The sequence below is a fragment of the Phaethon aethereus genome, assembly GCF_964289735.1.
Source record: "Phaethon aethereus genome assembly, chromosome: 8".
Classification (NCBI taxonomy): Eukaryota; Metazoa; Chordata; class Aves; order Phaethontiformes; family Phaethontidae; genus Phaethon; species Phaethon aethereus.
Genome location: NC_138584.1, coordinates 17,300,844 through 17,322,340, shown reverse-complemented (window position 1 = coordinate 17,322,340; position 21,497 = coordinate 17,300,844). Strand labels below are relative to the sequence as shown.

General features: G+C 39.4%; 1 protein-coding gene across 1 annotated transcript; it reads left to right on the top strand.

Annotated features, from left to right (window-relative positions):
* Window positions 1-4,581: 4,581 nt before the first annotated feature.
* On the top strand, window positions 4,582-20,878 carry CDC7 (cell division cycle 7; the record flags this gene model as incomplete). The annotated part of the gene is made up of 11 exons (XM_082003258.1): window positions 4,582-4,687; window positions 8,326-8,412; window positions 10,305-10,440; window positions 11,068-11,161; window positions 11,242-11,384; window positions 13,212-13,461; window positions 14,047-14,142; window positions 14,976-15,154; window positions 16,440-16,522; window positions 19,376-19,525; window positions 20,502-20,878. The coding sequence occupies exons 1-11, from the start codon at window positions 4,594-4,596 to the stop codon at window positions 20,876-20,878; spliced, it is 1,689 nt and encodes a 562-aa protein (XP_081859384.1). The 5' UTR covers window positions 4,582-4,593.
* Between the last annotated feature and the right edge of the window lie 619 nt (window positions 20,879-21,497).

Below are 21,497 nucleotides of genomic sequence, written 5' to 3'. Positions count from 1 at the left end.
GGAGAAATGCCAATAATGAGAGCTGTGTCGAAACGGTCATGAGTCAGTGTTCTACGTGATGACAACTCCAAGGCAGGGAGGCCAAAGGAAGTTGGCTGAAACCCTGGCCTGGCCAGGAGGCAGCAGAGCTAAATATGCAACTCATAAATAATCATTGGCTATTTTGCAAGTATTAATTTGAAAAAATAATCCATGGTTCCATACAGTATTCAGAAATGAGTGCAGGTAAGATTGTCCCAAGAGGTTAGTTTAGAAGGACAAACCTGCACTCATGAATGTTTATGCTGCCCTTCCAACTTCTGTGAGATTACATGGATAAAAGAAAGAAGATAATTTGGCCTTCATTATTTTGTCATTATCCCTCATTTAATTCATGTTTGCTATAATATTTTAAACACTGTCACCCTTAACTGAAATTATTGAGACTTAGCATACTTTGCTAAATCTCAAACTGTTGCACTGGCTTATTAGAGCTCTTAACAGAAAGTGCACATTAGAACAACTGTTGGAAGAAAAACTCCTACACATCAAAATAACCCCCCAAAAACCACCAAAGCAGCTCAGCAAATCGTTTCTGCACCCTCCTTCTAAACCGCCGTAGTAAGAAATGACACAAGTTAGCAAAAGTGGTGGAACCTGTTTCTGCTTTTCCCAGTCTCATTAATCTAAGTGCCTCTTATTATGATGGAATAGCCAAGCTACAGTGTTGCCTTGGGAACTTCAGCAACACCCGGATTGGTGGTTATTTACCAAGGAGTGCAGTTAGATACCTCTACACGAAGTATGCAATAAATAGGAGTATTATGGTTCATATTCCAGTGACCAAGAGATCTATGCATTATCAAAAGCAGGAGAGCTACTCTTTAACAAAAGCAATGCTTTTTTATCTCAAAATAAAAAGAAATAATGAACAAATTGGATAAAAGACAAAAAGCACTATATTATTTTATTTACAAACATGCAACTGCATTGGCTTCAGTAAAATACCACCACTTTAAACAACAGCAAAACGTAATTCCAATAAATAGTCTCTTTTCCTGGTCCTGCTCATTGTTGGTCAGTGGCTACAGTGCAGAGCAGAATCAAGATGCGCATTTATTTTTAGTTATCTACTCTCTGCAGTCCCTTTTGTTACATAGTCAGGTAATAAGGCAAAGCTGCAAGCCAAGTTATGTTCTCCGTTATTACTGGTGTAAGCAGAGAGTGGTTTCATGGACTCTCGACCATTTAACTGGATTTACAGCAGAACTAACGAAGACAAGGTCTCATCCAGGGCTTGTATTTGTTTGCAATAAGCACATGTATTTGTGTGCAATAAGCACATGTAGAAGAGACAATTTGTAAGGGCCGAATATTTTTGTAGAGAGCACGAATATCTTGAGCAGTTCCAGACTCTTGGAGCAGCAGGCCGACAGTCCCGAGTTGCGGGGTGCGCTGCGACCGCCTCTCCCTTCTCTCGCCGGGGCGCCCCGGGCAGCGCCACGGCGCCTCTCGGGGAGGTGCAGGAGCCCTCCCTCCTCGGGCTCAGGCCCCGCGGCGGACGCGGGGAATTCGCTCAGCGCCTGCACAACGCGGGCTGAACGGCGATGGCTCGTTCCCCGCATACGGCGTTCGCTACCAGCCCCAGGCAGCCTGCAGCGGCGACCGGGGCGAGCCGGGCCGCGCTGCCCCACCCCTCGGCCGCAGCACGGCTGCGCGGGGCGGCGGGGCTGTAGCCGCGGCCCAGGCGGCCCTCAGCCGCCGCCTCGCTAGCGGACGGTCTGCGCTCCCGCGCTGCGGCCCCGCCGCGGCCCCACGTCCACAGGCCGGCCCCGCCGACCCGCAAAGGCCAAGCCCGCCGCGCCGCCTAACGCGCCGCGCGTGCCGCCAGCCGTCGCTCGGGGCGGGCCTCTCCTCTCCGGCCGGCCAATAGCAGCGCGCCTTCCGCCGACCGGCGGACCCATTGGCCGGGGCCGCGGCTTCCGCCGAGGGCCAGGATTGGTCGCGGAGGGGCGGTCAGCAAAAGGCGGCAGCAGGCAAAACCCCGGCGCGTCGCGGCAGCCCGCGTCCCGCGTGAGTCCCCGCGCGATTCCCCGGCCCGGGGGATCCCCGGCCCTGCCCGTCCCGCGCCCAAGCCGCGCGACCCCTGCAGGCCGCGGCCATGGTGGCCCGGGGCGGGGGGGCGCCGGTACCGCGCGGCCCCTCCGCGGGGAGGGGGGCGCGGCGCGGCCTGCTTGTCTGTGGGGAGGCCCCGCTCTGCCCCAGTCGCGGCTGATCCCCGCCGAGGGGGGACAGTTCCCGTTAGGCCGGTCGGAACGGGCGGGTTGCTGGGGGGCGGCTACTCGGGTGGGGCTGAAGCGCCTTGCTTCACGCTGCTGCCGGCGGCTGCGGCCGCCCGGGGAGCCCCGCGCGCGCTGGCAAACCCGCGCCGATGCCCCGCCGCCCTCGTTCCAGGCGTTTGCACGCCGCGTGCCGCCACGGCTGCCGCTTCGCGTGACTCGCGCTCGTTTGCAATGCGCGCGCGCCTGGGCGGCGGTTCCAGCGCGGGCGGGAGGGCGCGAGCCTTGCTGCCGGGCGCGGGGCAGGCTGCGGGCGCGAGCCTTTGCCCGGCCGCACGGCTTCCCCCGGCGCAATGCGGCTGCTGTGGCTCGTCTCGCAACCGACGGGTTTATTGCGTGTCTGTAGCAAACGTCAACTTACTGCAAGGCTCAATCCGGCCACAACATTTGCTCTTCTTAAACGGCGAAATAGAGATATTAATACCAACTTTCGTTTTTGGCCTGCCGAGCTTTTCCCAGCGGCGTCCGTGTGTGAGTTCCCGTTGAAAGCAGCTGTGCGTTTCAGTGGCTGTGTGCTGTTAGCAGCGTTGCTTTAGCCAGGGATTCAGCAGCGGTACCGCCGCTTCCTGCGTGCGAGGCTCAGATACCTGGCTCTCGAGACCCCGCAGTGATGAGGGCTATGTGGGCCGTTTGAATCTGTCGCTATCTGTTTGTTTGTTTGTTTGTTTCTTTTTTTGACATTAGAGAGAACTTTATTTTTTTAACTGGAGGTGCAATTTAACTGCAAAAAAGTTCTTTGAGCAGGAACTTCGTATCATTTTGGCCTTCCTCTCAATTTTTTATCTTTACTGGTGTCTCTTGAGTGTTTTTTAATGTAAAAACTAAATATCTGACTGAATCAAACGTTGATGTTCCATTTTCTAACTGTTAAGCCCACTTCCAAATAAGTAAACCATTTTTTAATAGGCTCAAGTATTCGAGGTATTCAGTTCCGCAGATAGTGTGTTTAACATAAACAAATGGAAATGGCATCATGAGTTACTGAGCCGCTTTCACCCTCCTCATGGCCAGCAAGCCATGAACGTGTTCCCATGGCAGTCTCCAGGCAGGCAGAAGCGTTCATTTCCTTTCTGCGAAGGTGTTTGTGGCCAGCTTTCAGCTGGAAGAGCCTGGAGCGGAGGCTGGCCTGCGGCTGAATCGGAGCAAGTAGGCCATGGTGAGCAGCGAGGGGTGTCTGTATTAATTCGCACTCCTTGTTCTGCTAATGAGGCCATGCCATTTCAGGCTTGGAACAGGCTTATCTGCTTACTCAGCACTAGCAGAGGGAGTGTCTACCTGTGAGAGACTGGAAATATTTCTAATGTCATTCCACTAGTTTCCAAGTCGCACTCTGCAGCAAAGCTCCCTCAAAAAAGAGGCTGTTGCCTCTTCCCTGTTCTGTTGCACGAGGATGACAGACTAAAGGTAGCTCAAATTCTTTGGGGATAAAATTTCTAGCTCCATAACTGAAACAGATGAATCCTTTCATTTGAAGCTTTTCAGAGTACGTTTCCCCAGTGTAGAAAAGTTCATGAAGGTTGGACAAAGTTAAAAGCAAGGAAGATCTTTGGAACCAGTGTTGGGCAACTGAAAGAGGTGGTGCTTCCAGGCTCACTTATTCCTGGTTATCCTGCCCTAAGGCTCTCTGCCTTTCTTTTCCTCGTGCAATAGGATTATCAGGTTTTTTTGATTCTACAATATTGGTACACTTTACAGTCTTATTTGCAGTGTTTCCAAGATTTGAGGAGAAGCATTTCAGAATAAGCATGTGCTATTATTTCTTGTTCTTAGGGCAGGGCAACAAATAATTATACCTTTTGTTAATCTTATCTAGAAGAGAGAGAAATCTCTCATATTGAGATTATTTTTTTTCTCTCATGATTTCTCTCACATTTTCTGTCTTTTATTGGTGTTGCGGTATGCAATGCAGCTCTTCCTGTGCGTATCAATGCTTTGCCTTTCAAAGCAAACTTAAGGTAACACTTTGGTGTGAATAAGGAAACACACGAGATGAAAGGAAATCACTTGTGTCTAAGCTTATCCTGCAGTCTTCCCTCCCTTCCCCCTTTTTTCCTCTTAGTAGAGGTAGAGTGGGTTTACCGGTTTAGTTTTTGTCTGGGTGGATGAGTGACCCTTTGTTGTTTTAGGGACTCTGAGGAGTTCCTCTGTGCTACCTAAATCTTATCTCAGGAACTGAGTGCAGGGCCAGGAAGTGTCTTGCCAGATATGCTTGCTCCCCCAGGTGTCCAGAAGTGATCCTCAAGGCTTGATTTTTTTACTTCAGGTTTGTTTTGTGATGGAGACAGTGTTGGAGTCTCACTGTGATGAACAGCACCCTCATCAGGCTGAAGACTTCCATGGGAAGCCGGAGCAGAACAGCAAGCTTTCAGGTATGTCCTAAAATAGGAATTGCTAACATTACGCTTTCATGCTGACATCCTTCATCGCTTCAGGAAGTTTCAGCATCAATTATAAGCCTGTCTGTATATGGTCCTATCGTATAAAGAATTAACAAAATGAGAAGATTTGAGATTGGTTTTGATTTTAAGCTTATTCCTGCTTTCCATGTGTTACAAAACTTTAGCAGCAGTAGTTTGTCATAATTTGCTAACGCCACTATTTATTTATTACAGAAAACATTATTATAAGAAGATACTAGAATTCTAAAACGGCAGTCCTTGAGAATAAAATTCTCTGACCAGACAAGTACACAAAACCAATATTTTGCCTTCTAACCTATAATCTCCAGCCTTATCCTTAAATTTGTTCAGGTGTGCCTGTGTGCATAAAAACACTGTTCTTGCTCTTACCAGACAGGCTGAACTGCAAACTTGGGCTCCCATAGTGGTTTTGTTGCTCGTTTTTGGTTCTCTTTGTGAATGTGCTTCAATCCGGACTTTCTGTACAATGCTTGCTGAAGTATTCTGGATGGTCAGCCAGCTGGTACATAAAGACTACTAATTTTCCTAGAAATAGACAGTCCTCTGTCAGTTGCCTGCACATCCATGTCCAGAATTACATAAAATGATGCTGCATAACGCTTAATTGTCTCACTTTGCAAATGTTTTTTGTTCTAGGAAGTAAAGAAATTACTTTAAAATCTGCTCACAGAAAATATTAGGTACTATTATTATATACTGATGGTACCACGATTGTACGTTCCCTCTACCCAACTGGGGATTCAGGCCCCCAAAAGAGAACAGATGACGTATATACTGCAGTCTATCAACAAGGACAGTCACTGACTGCTTCTAGCACTTTTCACACCAGAAGCTGTGTTGAGTTACTAAATGCTGTCAGTGCCTTGGGGAGAGAGTACTCTGGCCTAGGATCTGTAGCCTGTGTCACCCAACTGTTAGTGCTCTGACACCATTGACCTTTGTCCAGGCAGGAACCTGAATCAGTGTTGGACAAAACGGAATATTTGGCAGATTTTTTAGCAGTTATTGAGAGCGCTTTCCACGATTGTTAGCATCTACCTTAGGACTGTTAGACTGGTGGCACAAAACAATGCAAAACCTGATATGGTAAGGAGAGTAGAAATCTGCTGGTTTCTGAAGACTTAGAAGATGTGCCTTTTGAGTCCTTGGTAGGAGTCCTGCTTTTTGCCAGAGTTAAGGCCTTTTTTCCTAACCAAGCAACTTTACTGGAGAAATTCCATTGCAAACTTTATGTTGTAAGTTACTGTCAGTTTTTTTTTTTTTTTTTTTGGTAAAAACTGAAGCTTAAGCAGCTCTGATCAGAAGTCAGACTAAAATGCAAGCATTGGAACAAAACTGTAAGTTGCTTTGTTTGGAGCAGGTTAGATAGCAAACTAGTTCTAAACAATGTTGTTCTAACAGAGCCTGTTAGAACTGTATCACCGTTGAAAATAATTTTCTAGCTCTGTCCTGTGGCTGCTGACCTCTAGGGATGAAGTTTGTGTAGGATGTTTCAGAACCCAATAACAGGATTATCTTCCTCAGGGGAAAGGCCTGTGCTTTTGAGTGATGCAGTAACATTTTGGTGTTAAGTTCTTTATAGTTCTATTACATGGGTTCATCTCTTAATGTCTTTGACTATTCCCAGGGAAAATGGAACATGATACAAATATCAGCCTATCCCCTTCCTGTATTTTCTGAAGACCTCAGAAAGGTTTCTTGAATGTCTTACACAAATGCTCATGTATTACATAGCAAATGTAAAAGTTGAAATTACTGTGCAAACTGGAAATACCACTTCTTAAATGATAAAGCTTTTATCAACAATTCTTTTTTTTAGTGACAAAACAACAAGAATTACAGCAATAACAGATAATAAACTTAATAAAAGTTCTGAGCACATGGGCAATTACGAATGCCATAAATTCAAAAAATGTTATATAGTAACTTCTTGAATTTTTAATGTTAGTTTCAACAGAAATTTTTACTATATTGACAGGAAAATGAAATTATTCCTTGAACTTTTTGAATTCCTTGAATTTTCTGCTTTTCAAGGTGTTTAACTTAATATGCCTCTGTAAAATTGGGGAATAACCAGTTGCCCTGTTTTCCTTAACCTTTCGTAAATTATTAGACATAGGGTCCTGTACATCTTAACTGTTAGTACAAGTCTGGTCATTTTTATCCTAGGATATTTTTAAAGTTTTTAAATGTGATTCCTAGCAGAACTGATAAACCTTTTACTTGTATTTGTCGATCAAAACAATATCTTAAATGACTGTTAGCGGTTTTGGTATGTAGCATAGAGGGTTTTTTTTTTTTCATTCCTGAAATACGCCTCCCCCCCGTAACTTAAACCAAAGTAACTTGGAGAAGCAGAGGGAACAACCTAAAGGAAAAAAATAAGTAAATGGATACTAAGAGAGGTAGCAGGGTTCAGTATGCAAAAGTATTTTTAGTATGTTGGCTTTTACAAATTTTTGAAATAAAAAAAAAAATCCTACAATCAAAAGTTAACTATAACTTGAATTACCAACTAATTTACTGGGCTTTTACTAGGAAGAAAGGATTCAGACTTCAGATTTTCTTGATGCCTAAAGTGAGCTAACATAGAAGATTGGGGCTGTGTGCTAATCCATACTTTGTTTCTAGCATATCAGTGTTATTTTGAAAATGATTCTCATTGCTTATGGCTTACTGATAAAACATAGTACATTTTTATGTATAGCATACAATTTATATATTTGTGTTAAATTTAGTTTATTATTTATTTTTAGGATGAAAAATATATACAGTTTTTTCTTCCATTTGATTGACTTTCCAAATACCAATTTGTCCTTATTTCTGTATAATAAAATATTCTTCACCCCTGCTTTACAGAAATCAATCACAGCCTCTACATACTTGATAGCTTGAAAAAAAGTAAATTCTTATGCAGGGTATAGAGAACACTTAAACTACAAGGATTTGTAAACTGAATGGAAAAACTACATAATTTAAAAAAAATAATACAGTACAACATCCTTGTCATGCCATCTAGTGATTGCAGCACGAAGTGCAGCAACTTAAATCCAGAGCAAACATGGCTTTTTTGTGTTTACTATTTTAAGTGATAGTGTGAAATATTGCATTATTGATCCTAAAAAAAAAAATATTCTTTTCCTACATTTTGATTGGCATCCCATGGATGTGTTCCTGGGCTGACAGAAACAACTATTACAGTTTTTTCTTTTATGAAATTGACATTGCAAATCTGATGAAAACATTTATCAGTGATCTGTAATCTGATGTCTTACTAACCAGAAGGCTTTTGCCCTCTCAGGAACAGCTAGGTGGCAGATAAGTTAAAAAGGGAGTGTGAAGAAGAATACAATAATATCAAGTATGCAGATGGTAATGTCAGCAGGGATATATACCTGTCTGCTGATTTTTCCTCTGTTTATGTGAATTCATAAATTTAGGTTTTTTTATGAATTCACATAAACAGAGGAAAAATGTTCCTCTGAACATGTCCTATGAACTGAAATGTGATATGTGATTTCAAATATAGAACAGGTATTGAATCAAGCGATGAAATTCCTAACTTACTTTCCCCATTATGTCCACAGCAGGAATAAAAAAAGATATTGAAAAACTTTATGAAGCAGTGCCACAGCTTGTAAATGTGTTCAAAATTAAGGAGAAAATTGGAGAAGGTATGTGTTTTAACTTGCTTAGACTTAGATTTCTTTTGGTATTTCTAACTTAAAAGGTATAAATCTAAGATCCCAATATATGCAATTTAAGCCAAATGCTTTTTTGATTTACTTCTTGGTCTCTGTAGGAATTCTAATATGTTGCTGAGTATATAAGTATGTTAATTAGGGACATTTTCTTGAAAATCTGGTATATGAAAACGTTTAAAAAAATTGTCATTCAAGTTTTGAGAATTACAAATTTTTGAAGTAGATTTGAATAAATAAGTCTTGACACTCCGTTCTTTTTCTCTTTTACATGAGAAATCTGTTTATATGCATCTGTGTTTTGACATATTTAACTGCTGTTCTTTAAGTTAGCTTTGTTTCCACTGAAACCCTGTGGGCAGAACTGGAGAAGGAGACTGAAAGATTACAGCTGCTTTATTAAAAAAAAAAAAACTAAAGTTTTTTTAAGACATACAGTGTCAAATTTTATAACACTTGTGTACACCCTGCCTTCAGCAGATACTATTGCAGATACCTTCAATAAACGTTAGACATGACTATAAACAGATTCTTAGGTACTTCTGAGTTTGGGATTTCAGCACTTTTTGGAACTTTACCCATTTGATCTCTGAGATGCTTTGTGATGCTCCACACTTTTTCAACAGAGATGTTGATGAGAAGCTGGATTGTTTTACAGCTGTTTTGTGATGGAATACCTGTGATGGCAGGGTAGATGGCTAAAAGTTTTTGTCTCAAAAACCCCCCAAAAAACCAAACCACCAAAAAACCCAGCTCCATTCACCACAACAACACAAAATTTCAAAAACAACCACAAAAAAAGGAGTTCTGCCTATCGTAAAAAAAGATAGTATAATTAAACAAAATCTCTGGTTATGAATAGTACTCTGATTTTGCTCTTGAGAGCAAACAATGCTTTTAAAAAATACCACCTGCAGTTCTGCAGAATTATGAAAAAACACACTCCAACCTAGGATTCCACTCTGGAGTCACTTTCATTTTAGCAGTTCTCACCACCAAAACTAATGTCTTAGGTCAACTTGGTAACCCTTGTTGCTATAATCAATTCTACTGAATGTATGGGACTCCAGATTTTTTTTTTTATGGCTGCAAGAAGTATTTAGAGTTTTTGCTGGCATTTTGATATATGTATGCATTTACTAGTTGAACTAGCATGATGCAAACACAATACCTAAAATGTAATCAAAAGTCATTTGTACTGTTTATTTGTATGGAAGAACACCTCCTCTTGTATGTTCAGATATCTCAGATCATTAGGATAAATGAACCTCGTACGAGGTGTATTAGGATGTTCTTAAAATGAAATGGGTGGGTTAGTTTATCATACAGTCTGAATACTCCCTTTCTCATATGAGTTTCTCACATTCTGTCTACGTGGTGATGCTCTGAGCAAACAAATAGACTTCTCACATGATGCGTAACTTCACTTACTTTAGAAATAAGGTAACAGAATTAAGAAAAATGTAGCAATTTCAGAAGTGCTTGGAATAGTAAAGGCAGTGCTTTCCAGATGAGCATTATAGAACCCACTTACATCATAGGGAGAGAAGAGTTAGATGTCAGATGAAAGTAAGCTACCTAAACAAGAAAGCAAATCAAAGACAGGAAATTTACATTCAAAGAGCTCTGTGTCCCATGCAAGTTAGACAGTGTTACATTTGCATTTTTACTGACATAAAAAACTTGTATACAAGATCACTGAATTCAGTAGTAGAAAAAAGGAACTGCATTTTTCTCTTCTAGAATCTGCTTTTGATCTAGTACCAAGTATATTGCAGGATTGTGAACGGTTAGATCACTTTGTAAAAATCTGAATTGACCTAATTGAAAATGATGAAGACAGTGGTTTTCTCCCTTCTTTACAGGTACTTTTAGTTCTGTTTACTTGGCCACAGCACAACTACAAACAGGATATGAGGAAAAAATGGCCCTGAAACACTTGATTCCAACCAGCCACCCTGTGCGAATTGCTGCTGAACTTCAGTGCCTCACAGTAGCAGGGTACCTAAACAAAAAAATTATTATTGTTGTGACTAAACTGCTGAACATTGTTTCACTATTCTGTATTTATTTATTTTAAGTTTTGTCACTTCACTTGCTTTTTTTTAACTGCAGAAATGTATATTCTTTTTATTACGAGCAAATAAGAAATGGAGTGTCGTACCTGTAATGGATGCCCTTTTCTGCTAGTCTCAGTTTGTGGATGGTGCCGTATTTTCCGTCCTAGAAGTTCTATGATGTATCTCTGTGATAACAAAAATTCCAGTTCTGAAATGCTTGGAAAAGTAATCTCTTAATCAGAAAATTTTTGTTTTAGCAATGAATACTTGTTGCCATAGTGTGCTGAATAGCACCTTCATAAAGTAGTTGGTATCATGAAGGTTCGGTCCTACATTTAATTACAGCTGTGACTACAAACTATGGCCCCACAAATAATCTGTGGAGCCTACATTGCAAATTGCAGAACTCAAATGGAACATAGCAATGAGAGGCAACAGCATAACGACTGACTGCTGTCAAAATATAAATTTAGATTATAAAAGAAAGCCTGACTGAAGTTTTTAAGAAACAAAGGAAAATAAACATCCACCTTCTAGTCTTTATTCAGTGTCATTACTTTTCTTCTAGGGGACAAGATAACGTTATGGGAGTTAAATACTGCTTTAGGAAAAATGATCATGTGGTTATTGTTATGCCATATCTGGAACATGAATCCTTCTTGGTGAGTCCCAGACATTTTATGTGTAGTAAAACTTTAATTAAAAGCAGTTGCATAATTACAGTATCCAAATAATCTTTCAGGACATTTTGAATTCTCTTTCCTTTGAAGAAGTGAGGGAATACATGTTTAATCTGTTTAAAGCGTTGAGGCGCATTCATCACTTTGGTATTGTTCACCGTGACGTCAAACCCAGTAACTTCCTCTACAACAGGCGGCTAAAAGAGTAAGTCTGTCCAGATGACCATATTGTGATCTCATCTGGGGATCTGTGCCTTGGCAGAACAGAGCCAATTAGGCTTTTGGGTTTTTGTCCTTCTAGCTGCATAATATGTGCTTAAGTAATAAAGCTAAAAAAGTGTTTTTTAATTTGTAAAACTTTCCTTTCTGTGCGTAGGGATTTGAGGAGAGAAGGAATTTTTTTTCATACTTAATGTAATGTCTGCCTCAGGGTGTCAAGTACCTGAAAAAATGAAGATTTTACTATTGAGTAAAAGCACTACATTTTTGAATAAGAATGGGACTAATCAGTTTGTTTTTTTAATGAGACAGCTAATGGTGACTTGTGGTGCATAGGCTGATACTTGTAAATTTTTACTCGTGGGTAGAGTAAAACTGATGCAGATAAGAAGATAGCTGGATTTGGGCTGCTTTCACCTTAAATTGAATTAATGTTTATAACTAGCAGGGTTGGGTTTTTTTTTCTTGCAAGCTACAATATTTAAAGACTGTAAAAAAACGAGGTACTGCTTTTTCATGAAGAGCTTAAATGCAGAGAATAAAGTAATGTTTCAGTGCTAGCAGTCCTGTAGCTGTACTGGTGAGTATTGTGCTATGTACAGTTGAGACATTTTGTTGCTGGAGCGTGTCCAAAGAAGGGCAGCGAAGCTGGTGAGTGGTCTGGAGCACAAGTCTTATGAGGAGCGGCTGAGGGAGCTGCGGTTGTTTAGCCTGGAGAAAAGGAGGCTCAGGGGAGACATTATCGCTCTCTACAACTACCTGAAAGGAGGTTGCAGTCAGGTGGGTGTCAGTCTCTTTTTCCCCAGTAACAAGATATAGGACAAGAGAAAATGGCCTCAAGTGGCACCAGGGGAGGTTTAGGTCGGATATTGGGAAAAATTTCTTCATTGGAACAGGCTGCCCAGGGAAGTGGTTGAGTCACCATCCTTGGAGGTACTTAAAAGATGTGTAGTCGTGGCACTTAGGGACGTGGTTTAGTGGGACTTGGCAGTGTTAGGTTTATGACTGGACTCTGGTCTTAAAGGTCTTTTCCAGCCTAAATGATTCTATGTAGTGAAAGTTTGTAGGCAAGATTTGATTATATTTTGCCAAACCACAAGTTTAAAAATTTGAGAAATACTGTTGTGGTTGGTTTTTTTTTTTTTTTTTAAATCTGTCAGAATGAATTCGTACTGTCATTTTGCTCTTCCAGCCTTTGAGCCTTAATCTCTACTTTGGGTGTGGAGGCCATGGAGTTGAGTTTGTCTGAGACCCAGAGACAGCTGGATTGTCTCCGTACTGGTTGTAGCAAAAAATACTTCTTCTAAAGACAGATCTGGTGTGTGAGCTACTGTAGTCTTACCTGTTTGAAGACTGAAGTAAATACCAGTAGTATTGCTTAAAGTCTGCAAAATTCTCAGCATTGTTAGTCTTGTCTGTCTTTACTGCTGCATTTGTGCCTCTGCCCATGGGAATCCTGCAAGGATCAAGTCACGCTTGACTGTCGGCTGAAGGTTCAGAGCTGTAGGACTAGAAGAAAGGACTTGCTAGGAATATTTTTTTAACACCACTGGAGAAAGTATGCACTTGAGAAAAGTTTGGGGTAAGAAACAATGAAGCAAAATGGGTATAGGGTAAAAACATTGAGGGCATAGGTGGGATAGGACAAGAGGATGCGAAGGAGGAAAAGAAGACTGACGATGCTGGTAACAGTACAAATAAGCAACTTATTGAGTAAAATGTGAAAGATAGATAAGTAAACAAGTAATAAATAGTGAATTGAACCAACTGATGGATACTTTGTGACTCCTGATTCTAAATTTGTGTCTTTCAGGTATGCCTTGGTAGATTTTGGCTTGGCACAAGGAACCCCTGATACAAAAATTGAACTTCTCAAAGCTGCCCACTCTGAAGACCAGCAGGGAAGTTGCTTGCAAAATAATCCCACCATAGCCTTGGGAAATGGGGTTTCTGTCGGTGTCACAGCACCTAAGCAGATAGCTCAACAGGCAGCCTCAAAAGCAGCTGATAAAAGGTCCATCTGGCTTTCAAAAACACAGATTAAACAAGGAAGAGGAGGAAAGGTTCTCAGTCTTTTTCACTAATACTGTTGTATGTTTAACGTCTTACTTCATCCAGCAGGGGGAGATGTCATCCTTGAACAGAAGCTGTGCATGCCTATCTTGCAGGGTCCCAGTGTGATGCAGAATCACACTTTTAATATCAGAGTGGCTAGTTTTACGTAGCCCTATTGGCATCATGCATTCTCTGTTAGATAGAATACAATGCTGAAGGCTGTACAAAACCCTAGCATGGCTTACTATTTAGACAGCCTTAAATATTTTTTTTTAAGTGACATGTACTGTGGAATTCCTCCCCAAGCCCATAATTATTCATTTATGTTTAGTTACTTAGTTGCATAATAAATGCAGTACAGATGACATTCAGATTGTCTTGGGGCACTTCTGAGGTGTGATTCATTTTGTAAACATGTTTGCTGTTCTGTCTAGACCATGTTTTCTTCATCCACAGTAAACTGATGCCTGAAAATGACTTACCGTGCAGCTGTTCTTGTTCTATGTCACTTCACACTTTTTTTTTTTAAACTGTCAGTATCCATCTGACTGTGTTAGATAGGATCCTTATTGTCCTTTTTGTTGGTATTGTAGGAGGATTCTGTGCACCATTCTGTTCAGCGCTCTGTCTTTGGAGAGAGGAATTTCAATGTCTATAGTTCCACACACCAGGAGAACTCAAGTACAAAAGTAAGAAATACGACTCATCAGTAAGAGCAATCTGTTACATATTTGAAAAATTATAGAACTGATCTGTTAGAGTGGACACTACCCCAGGATGCTGTGAAACTAGAAGTTTTTAAGTAGATTATTAAGTGTGTCTTTGCTGAAAGGCTCAAAGAATTTTTCAGTTCTGTTTCAGTCCCTTTTGAAACTCTTTAAGAGCTAGTTATGTAGCTGGCTCCCTAGCTGATATGGTTTGTATGCTAAATTAATCTTTTTTCCTACACATGTATCTGTGCAACTAAGATATACTTAGCTGGTAAAATTTTTTTTTTTTTTTTTTTTTTTTTTGCAGTTGAAGGTGGAGAGAAAACTTGTAATAAATATTTTTCTGTAGTTTTTGTAATTAGTATTTAATATGACAAGGGGGAAACCCCAACTAAATTAGAGGGTTTGGCCAGCAGTGATCATCTTATTGTAGAATTAAGAGTTAGTGCCTATGTGTTGCTGTGGCATTTCATATACTTTTTTTTTATTCTCATGTTGAACCAAAAGAATTCTTGAAACATTATACTAACTTGAAAAATACTTGTTTTGTAGCTTCAGAATATCTAATGTGTATTGTTTTTTAGTAAACACTGAAAAATGTTTTCTGAAGGGGAGGAAATCAGGATATTTAGAAAGCTTCAGTGTCTGCTTTATAGATGCTGTGATAAAAAGGTTTGCTGTATTCTGTTCTAAAATTGCAGTTTCTTGCTCATGAGCACCTGTTCAGTCTTAGTATTTTAGGAACTGGCCTATCTATATGTAAAGGGAAGCTTCTTAATTACGTCACCTTCTCTAAAATATCTATGTTGCAGCTCATAAAACAATCAAAGACGGTAGATGTTTCATCTAGGAAGTTAGTAACAAAGAAGAAGATTATTTGTACCAAAACAGTGAGCAATGGGGCAGCCAGGAAAGCTGCCAGTGGTTGTCCCTCAAACATGACCTGTGACTGTTACGCAACGGATAGAGTTTGCAGTGTTTGCCTTTCAAGGTAATTTGCTTTGATAATGTTGTAAAATTGTCTGCTATGCTGTCAAGCAAGGCCAGAAACAGATTTACTAGACAGCTGATTTAGGAAAGATAGCATTTGATCTGTGCAACCCTTAAAACACTGAGTATGTTCTTTTTAAACAAGAATAGTTCATGGACTTAATGGAATAATTGGTTTGCTGCTAACTGCAGCAAGTGAGATTCACTGTTAATGATTTTTTGTTGTTGTATTTACATGTGTAGTAGGAAATTGCTTGAGTTAATTGCAACACTTAGATAACTACTACTGACAGATTGATGTATTGTCTTATCTAATAAGCCTAAATCACGCCAATGGTTTGGATTCTGGAAATAATGAAATGTAGAATAGAAAGGAAACATGACTGGTTTATAGTTGTTCATTTAAAAAATAATGTTTAAGTTTTAATAATAGACAGGTTGGAGAATCTTAATAACTCAGTTCAACTCCATCCCTCTGCAGTTAGTTTTGGTTATGATCTACTATTGCCTTTTATCCAAACGTTAAGGAACACAGATTAATGCAGAGAATTCTGCTTACTAGGCATAGTCATGAAACTGCGGGGTCCCTCTCTTCCCAGACTGTCAGAATATGGTGATACCAACTTCATTTCAGAAGTCTGAAACATGAGGAATTTGCCAGACTCAAAAGAGAAGTGGCCCATAGAAGAAAGGCACTTTAAGCCATACAAGAAAGCTCTGGAAAGTTTTGTTTTTTGTTTTTTTAAATAATGGTAATCTCACACCTTTTATTTAATTTAACAAAAAGTAAATTCTTGTCAACACTCAGAAATAGTGAACCTTAGTTTGCTGTGGACTAATACAAAGCCAGAGCATCCACATTCAAGAATCTAGTACGTCTTTTTCCTTTGGTTAATTAACCAAAGAGAGTTGAGACTAATTTCAACTTTAAAGTTTCCTATGAAAACAAGCCTTTAGCAAAAATGATGCTGCTGTTGAACAAAATGAAAAAAGGTTATTGTGAGTGAAGTATGCAATAAGTATTTCTGTTGCATTACCTAATGCTAGATAATAAAAATATAATAATACAATAGATAGTATAACAAGGCTATTATCTTATGCAACATGATAATTTCATGCTAGATAGTTGTAAGATGCTTCCAGCTTCTGTAAAACTTGAATAAGGCAGCGTTAGGCTGCTTACACATCTTACACAGGTATATTCTAGAAATAATATTAAGAATTACTGTAATTAGAACTCATTTATCAAATTTTATATTCTAAACATGTTTGTCTCTCATTACAAGGTGTCAGCAAGTTGCTCCCAGGGCAGGAACACCTGGATTCAGAGCACCAGAAGTATTAACAAAGTGCCCCACTCAGACCACAGGTACTGCACACCAGGCTGAAACTGATGCCTTTTTTCACCTTTTGATCCATCTCATTTATGCATATTATCTTGTCTGTCTTATGGGAGGGTTTTTGTTTACATGTGAAATTCATTTTATTATTCTAACACTTACCAAGCATTTCCTGATTTTAATTAAAAGATTATTATTCAGAGTAAGAAGAAGTTAGGAATCTTTTTCCTGTGTTTGAAACTTGAATATGTCTTTGTTCATTTGGGGGGTAGCACCATATGCAGGAGTTGAATACAATTTTTATCAAATTTCTTGGCTTACTGCGTTATTTATTCATGTAGAATCTTGAGTAAGTCTTGGGGATAGGACATACTTTAGACTTTTCTAGACAGATTGTCACATATGGTTTGCTGTCATAGCAGGCATGGTTACTGGTATAATTGCAAATGTCCTTTAATTGGTTAATACTTTCAATTGTATTTTTTCCTTTTTGCTAGTGTTTTAAACAGCTAGTCTATAAATGTCATTATTTTTTCATACTAAGTTTTTAATTTCTCAGGGTTAAAAACTATCAAGTTGTTAAGTTTCAGTAGTCTGGGTAGATATCAGGGCAGAGCAGAGGGATGGTTAATGCATTAGCTGATGCAAGTAGGATGGGAAAGGTTGTGCGTACTTAGAGAATTGAGGACCAATAAAAGCAAAGTTACCTGTTCAACATTTGGTGTGGGATCAGGAGTTTTGACTTATGAAAAAGGGGGAATATAAATGTCCTCAAAAATTGGATTTATAATGACGATTGTTAAGTTTTTTTCTGGGTATCTTTTGAGAACATTGTCAATTTTAAGTACTTAGTATGTATACACACTCAGAATAGATTTAACAATACATTTGATCAGCTTATCCCTAGATAGCTTAATGTTATTTGAAACAACATCTGTGCTGTGGGTATGACTGGGATTTCAAGAGGTACGGCAGCCTGTGTGGAGTTACTGTGCCTGTGCTGTAAAAGACAGCTTTATGAGCTAGAAGACATCCAGAAATCCAGGACAAGTTTAGACAATCTCTGAAGCTGTCTAGACAGAATTTAGTCAGAAAGAAGACATACCTAGGCAATCTTGGACACATGCTGGTGTTAAATATGCTTTCAGACGGTTTTCTCTTCTCTAGGGTAATGGAGAGCAGGATTACAGAAAATATGGGTAAATCTGGAAACCCTTGGGCGTGGCACAGACAGCCCTAAAAGTACTGAGTCAGTGGTGCCGAGCTCCTATAGTATGTCAACAACGGCCTTAATTAGAACTGGGTAGACGAATACTAATATTTATGAGATTATGTTGTATTTGAACTAACAAATCCTCTTGTCCACTTCCATCTGGGACTGCTGTAGTTGCCTCCTTGTATTCCTGACAATTGTACTACTAGTTTTGGTCTCTCTGCTGAGACCAAGTTGCCAGCTGGATCCAGCTGACTATCCAGAGCTACCGTAGTGCATCTGACCCGGGTTCACAGTGCAGGGAACACAAACACCCAAGTTGACATTATACAGGTCCAGTTACACTGTAACTTGGTTTGTCCCTCTGCACCCCTTTCCTCAGTCTGCCTCACTGGTTGGGTAACAGCATAGAGAGGAATCATGATTTTGATGTCATTGCACAGGATCTTGCAGTCTGCTGATAATCCCTGCTCTACCAGAATTGTAGGGCCAGGATTTACTAGCCATTCAGATATATGATGTCTATTAATTTCAGCAAGAGTTTAAGTGATTAAACTTCCTTAAAGGTCTTGTCCTTGACAACTCCAGCTTTCCCAACCACATACTAAGGGTGATGCACAACACCTCAAACAGGTATTATGATCTTTTTGACAGTGATACAGTAAAACTTTTTTACAGGAACTAGGAAAAAGATACAAATTTTTTCCACTGTAAATTGTGACAAATGATTAACTTTTGTTTTTATTTTCTTAATAAAATACTTAAAATCTGTTTTTGCAACCGAAGTCAACTTGATACTTTTTTTTCCAAAATCCTGTGCTAATAGTGTTTATAACTAAAATGTCCAATTTAATTGCTGCTTATTTTATTATTTTTCTGAAAAGAAGTAGAATAACTAACTATGGCTTTATTACCCAACTGTTAATTTTTCTCTTTAGAGTTTGAGAATTCTTCAAACTCTCTCCTTCACTTTCTAGCCTTCTCTCAAAATGTGCATCTTAGTGAGACAAAAAATTATGGCAGACAGGTATTCTCGTAACTTTCAGTATTAAAGTTTCCATCATGCTTTGGCATCTATCCCCAGAGTACTCTCTGTACTCTTCATAACACAATGAAAGTGATGAATAACTTCTAACTATTACAGTTCTTAAACTGGCTATCTTGTCAAGTGATTTCAAATAAGAGGAACAAAGTTCATAGTAAGATAAATTTTTAAATCTTTTTTTAAAATTCAGATTTGCATTAATTTGTGAATTATTTTTTTATTTATGATCTTCATATAAGTTTTCTTCATATGAAGCAAACTTAAGTAAGTATCAAAACTAGCCAGTTTTTCACCCCCTCTCATCTCTCTGGGGTAAACAACCTCAAACATTGTTTTGGTACATTTTAAGTTTAGCAAGTTAATGGAATTACTCATATGAAAAATTCTGTGGAAAAGCTTAAACACTCCATATGCATCAAAGCAGGAAATTATTCTTCAATCTAATTATAGTAATTTTCACTGTTTGCTGAAGTGTTATGTATGTGACCAAAGTGAGTAATTCAGAACATAACTTTTCTTCTGATAGAAACTTTTCAGGTCATAATTTCTTTTTAAAGAAAGTTGTGATTTTGTTTGTGATTAAATTGTGAGTTTAGTTATTACCGAGTTTGCTTTCAATTGCAGCAATTGACATGTGGTCTGCAGGAATCGTATTCCTTTCTCTGCTGAGTGGACGGTATCCATTTTACAAAGCAAGTGATGATTTAACTGCTTTGGCACAAATCATGACAGTTCGTGGATCCAGAGAAACCATTCAGGCTGCTAAAACTTTTGGTATGCAAACCTTAATTATGGGGAAACGGGGAAAATGTATGTTTGGTTTGCTATTGAATGCAGTGACTTACAATCTGTGATTTTTTTTTTTTTTTTTTAAATATATAAATATATTTCTAGGTTTGGGAGTTACTTTGGAATCTATATATACAGAGTTTTAAGGAAGTTTTGTGTTTCTATCTTTTATAATTTGTATATGGGGTACTTCATGCCATAGGCTTCCCAACATGTCTACTGCCTTTCACTAAGTCAGGGCCACTTGAGGTGAAATATGCCAATTAAATGTTTTCTACAGGCATTTAGTTAGAAACTTGAGGCAATGCTTCTATTCCTGCAAAATTTGCCCTGGAGGCTTAAGTCAATATGATTTAATATTTAGGTGATGTAAACCTTGCACCCTGCCCCTCCCCCCCCAAGAAACACTAGTAAAAAAAAAAAAAACCAAAACAACCAACAGACTGTGAGCTTTAAAAACCCAAAACCACCACCACCACAAAACACACAATTAAAATAACCATTCCCCTAATTGTTTGCAAGCCAAATGCTGCATCACTTGATAGCTGGAAGTGTAACTGACAGCATCGATTTTCATTCCCCAGAGGTGTTAAAAATCAGGGTATCTAATTTTCTTTAGTTCTGTTAAAATGGCAGTGAAATGCAAAAAGATGATGTGTGGGGTGGGCGACAATCTATTTCTACATAATTTCACAAACAAACCCAGACAGCTTTGTTCTGACCAGAACTGCAACTATTATCCTTCTGACTTGCTGGAGCTATTGCTGTAAAACATGACTGGTTTTTTTTTTGGGGGGGGGTGGGGGGGATGGGGTGGGTGGATTTGTTTTCATTTGTTGTTTGTTTGTTTGTTAATGTTGGTTACACTTCAAGACTTGAAGTTTCTCTGAAACAAGCTTAGAAGTTACAGTTGCATAGAAAGTGTAATAAAATGTTGCTTACTGTAAATTTTTTTTTCTAGGTAAATCAGTTCTGTGTACCCAAGTTGTCCCAGCCCAAAACTTAAGAACCCTCTGTGAGAAGTTGAGAGGAACAAATAGCAGCTGTAAGAGATCCCAGGGTGAAATGCCCAGCAAGTCTGTAAATGACTCAGCTTTGCCAGCTGCAGTAGACGAACGGTGTGCTCCTGACACACTCAGAAAACAAATTCAACACTTAAAAAGCTTTCAGGAAGGTGATGGTGCTTTGGAAATGAAGGCAACAGACATGAAAGGATGGGATCAGGTTCCTGATGAAGCATATGACCTACTTGATAAGCTACTAGACTTAAACCCTGCAACAAGAATAACAGCAAAAGAGGCTTTGCTGCATCCTTTTTTTAAAGGCATGAGACTCTGAGAAGCTACCATATTCTGAGGTAGTTTTACCTTGTTGCCCTCAACATTTATGCTCATTGAAATACCATCACACTGTGCACAGAACTACTGAAATTTTGGCTTGTATAGTTGGACTGCAGATACAGGTTTACCTTCAGAAATACTTGCAGATGTAAAAATTACAGAAACATCACTAACATAGACACTAGGACACTTCTGAGGGGTTATTGCTGTGCATACCTGCTGTCTAAGTTAACTTTGATCAAAAACTACAAAGAAAAAGTGTTTCACAAGCTCTGCGCTTAATTCTTGAGATATTCCCTTAAAATTTACAGATTTGCCTTAAGGTATGACTGAAATAAAGCGCTTGAGAGACTTTTTTCTATACTTGCATATCTCTGCTTTGTTCCTGATTAGTACATGAGGGACTGAAAATGGAACAAAGTGTGTTAATTTTGTTCAGACTGTTTTCAGAGAACAGTATAACTTTGGGAGTGTTGCTAGAGGAGGGGCCAGGTGCTGGAGGTTATACCATCAAAAGAAAAGCGTAACTGTTTTAAAAGTACATTTTTGTTCCCGTCTGGTCATTCCTACTTAGGTGATAGTAATAAATGCAGTTACTCATTTTGCATAGCCCATGT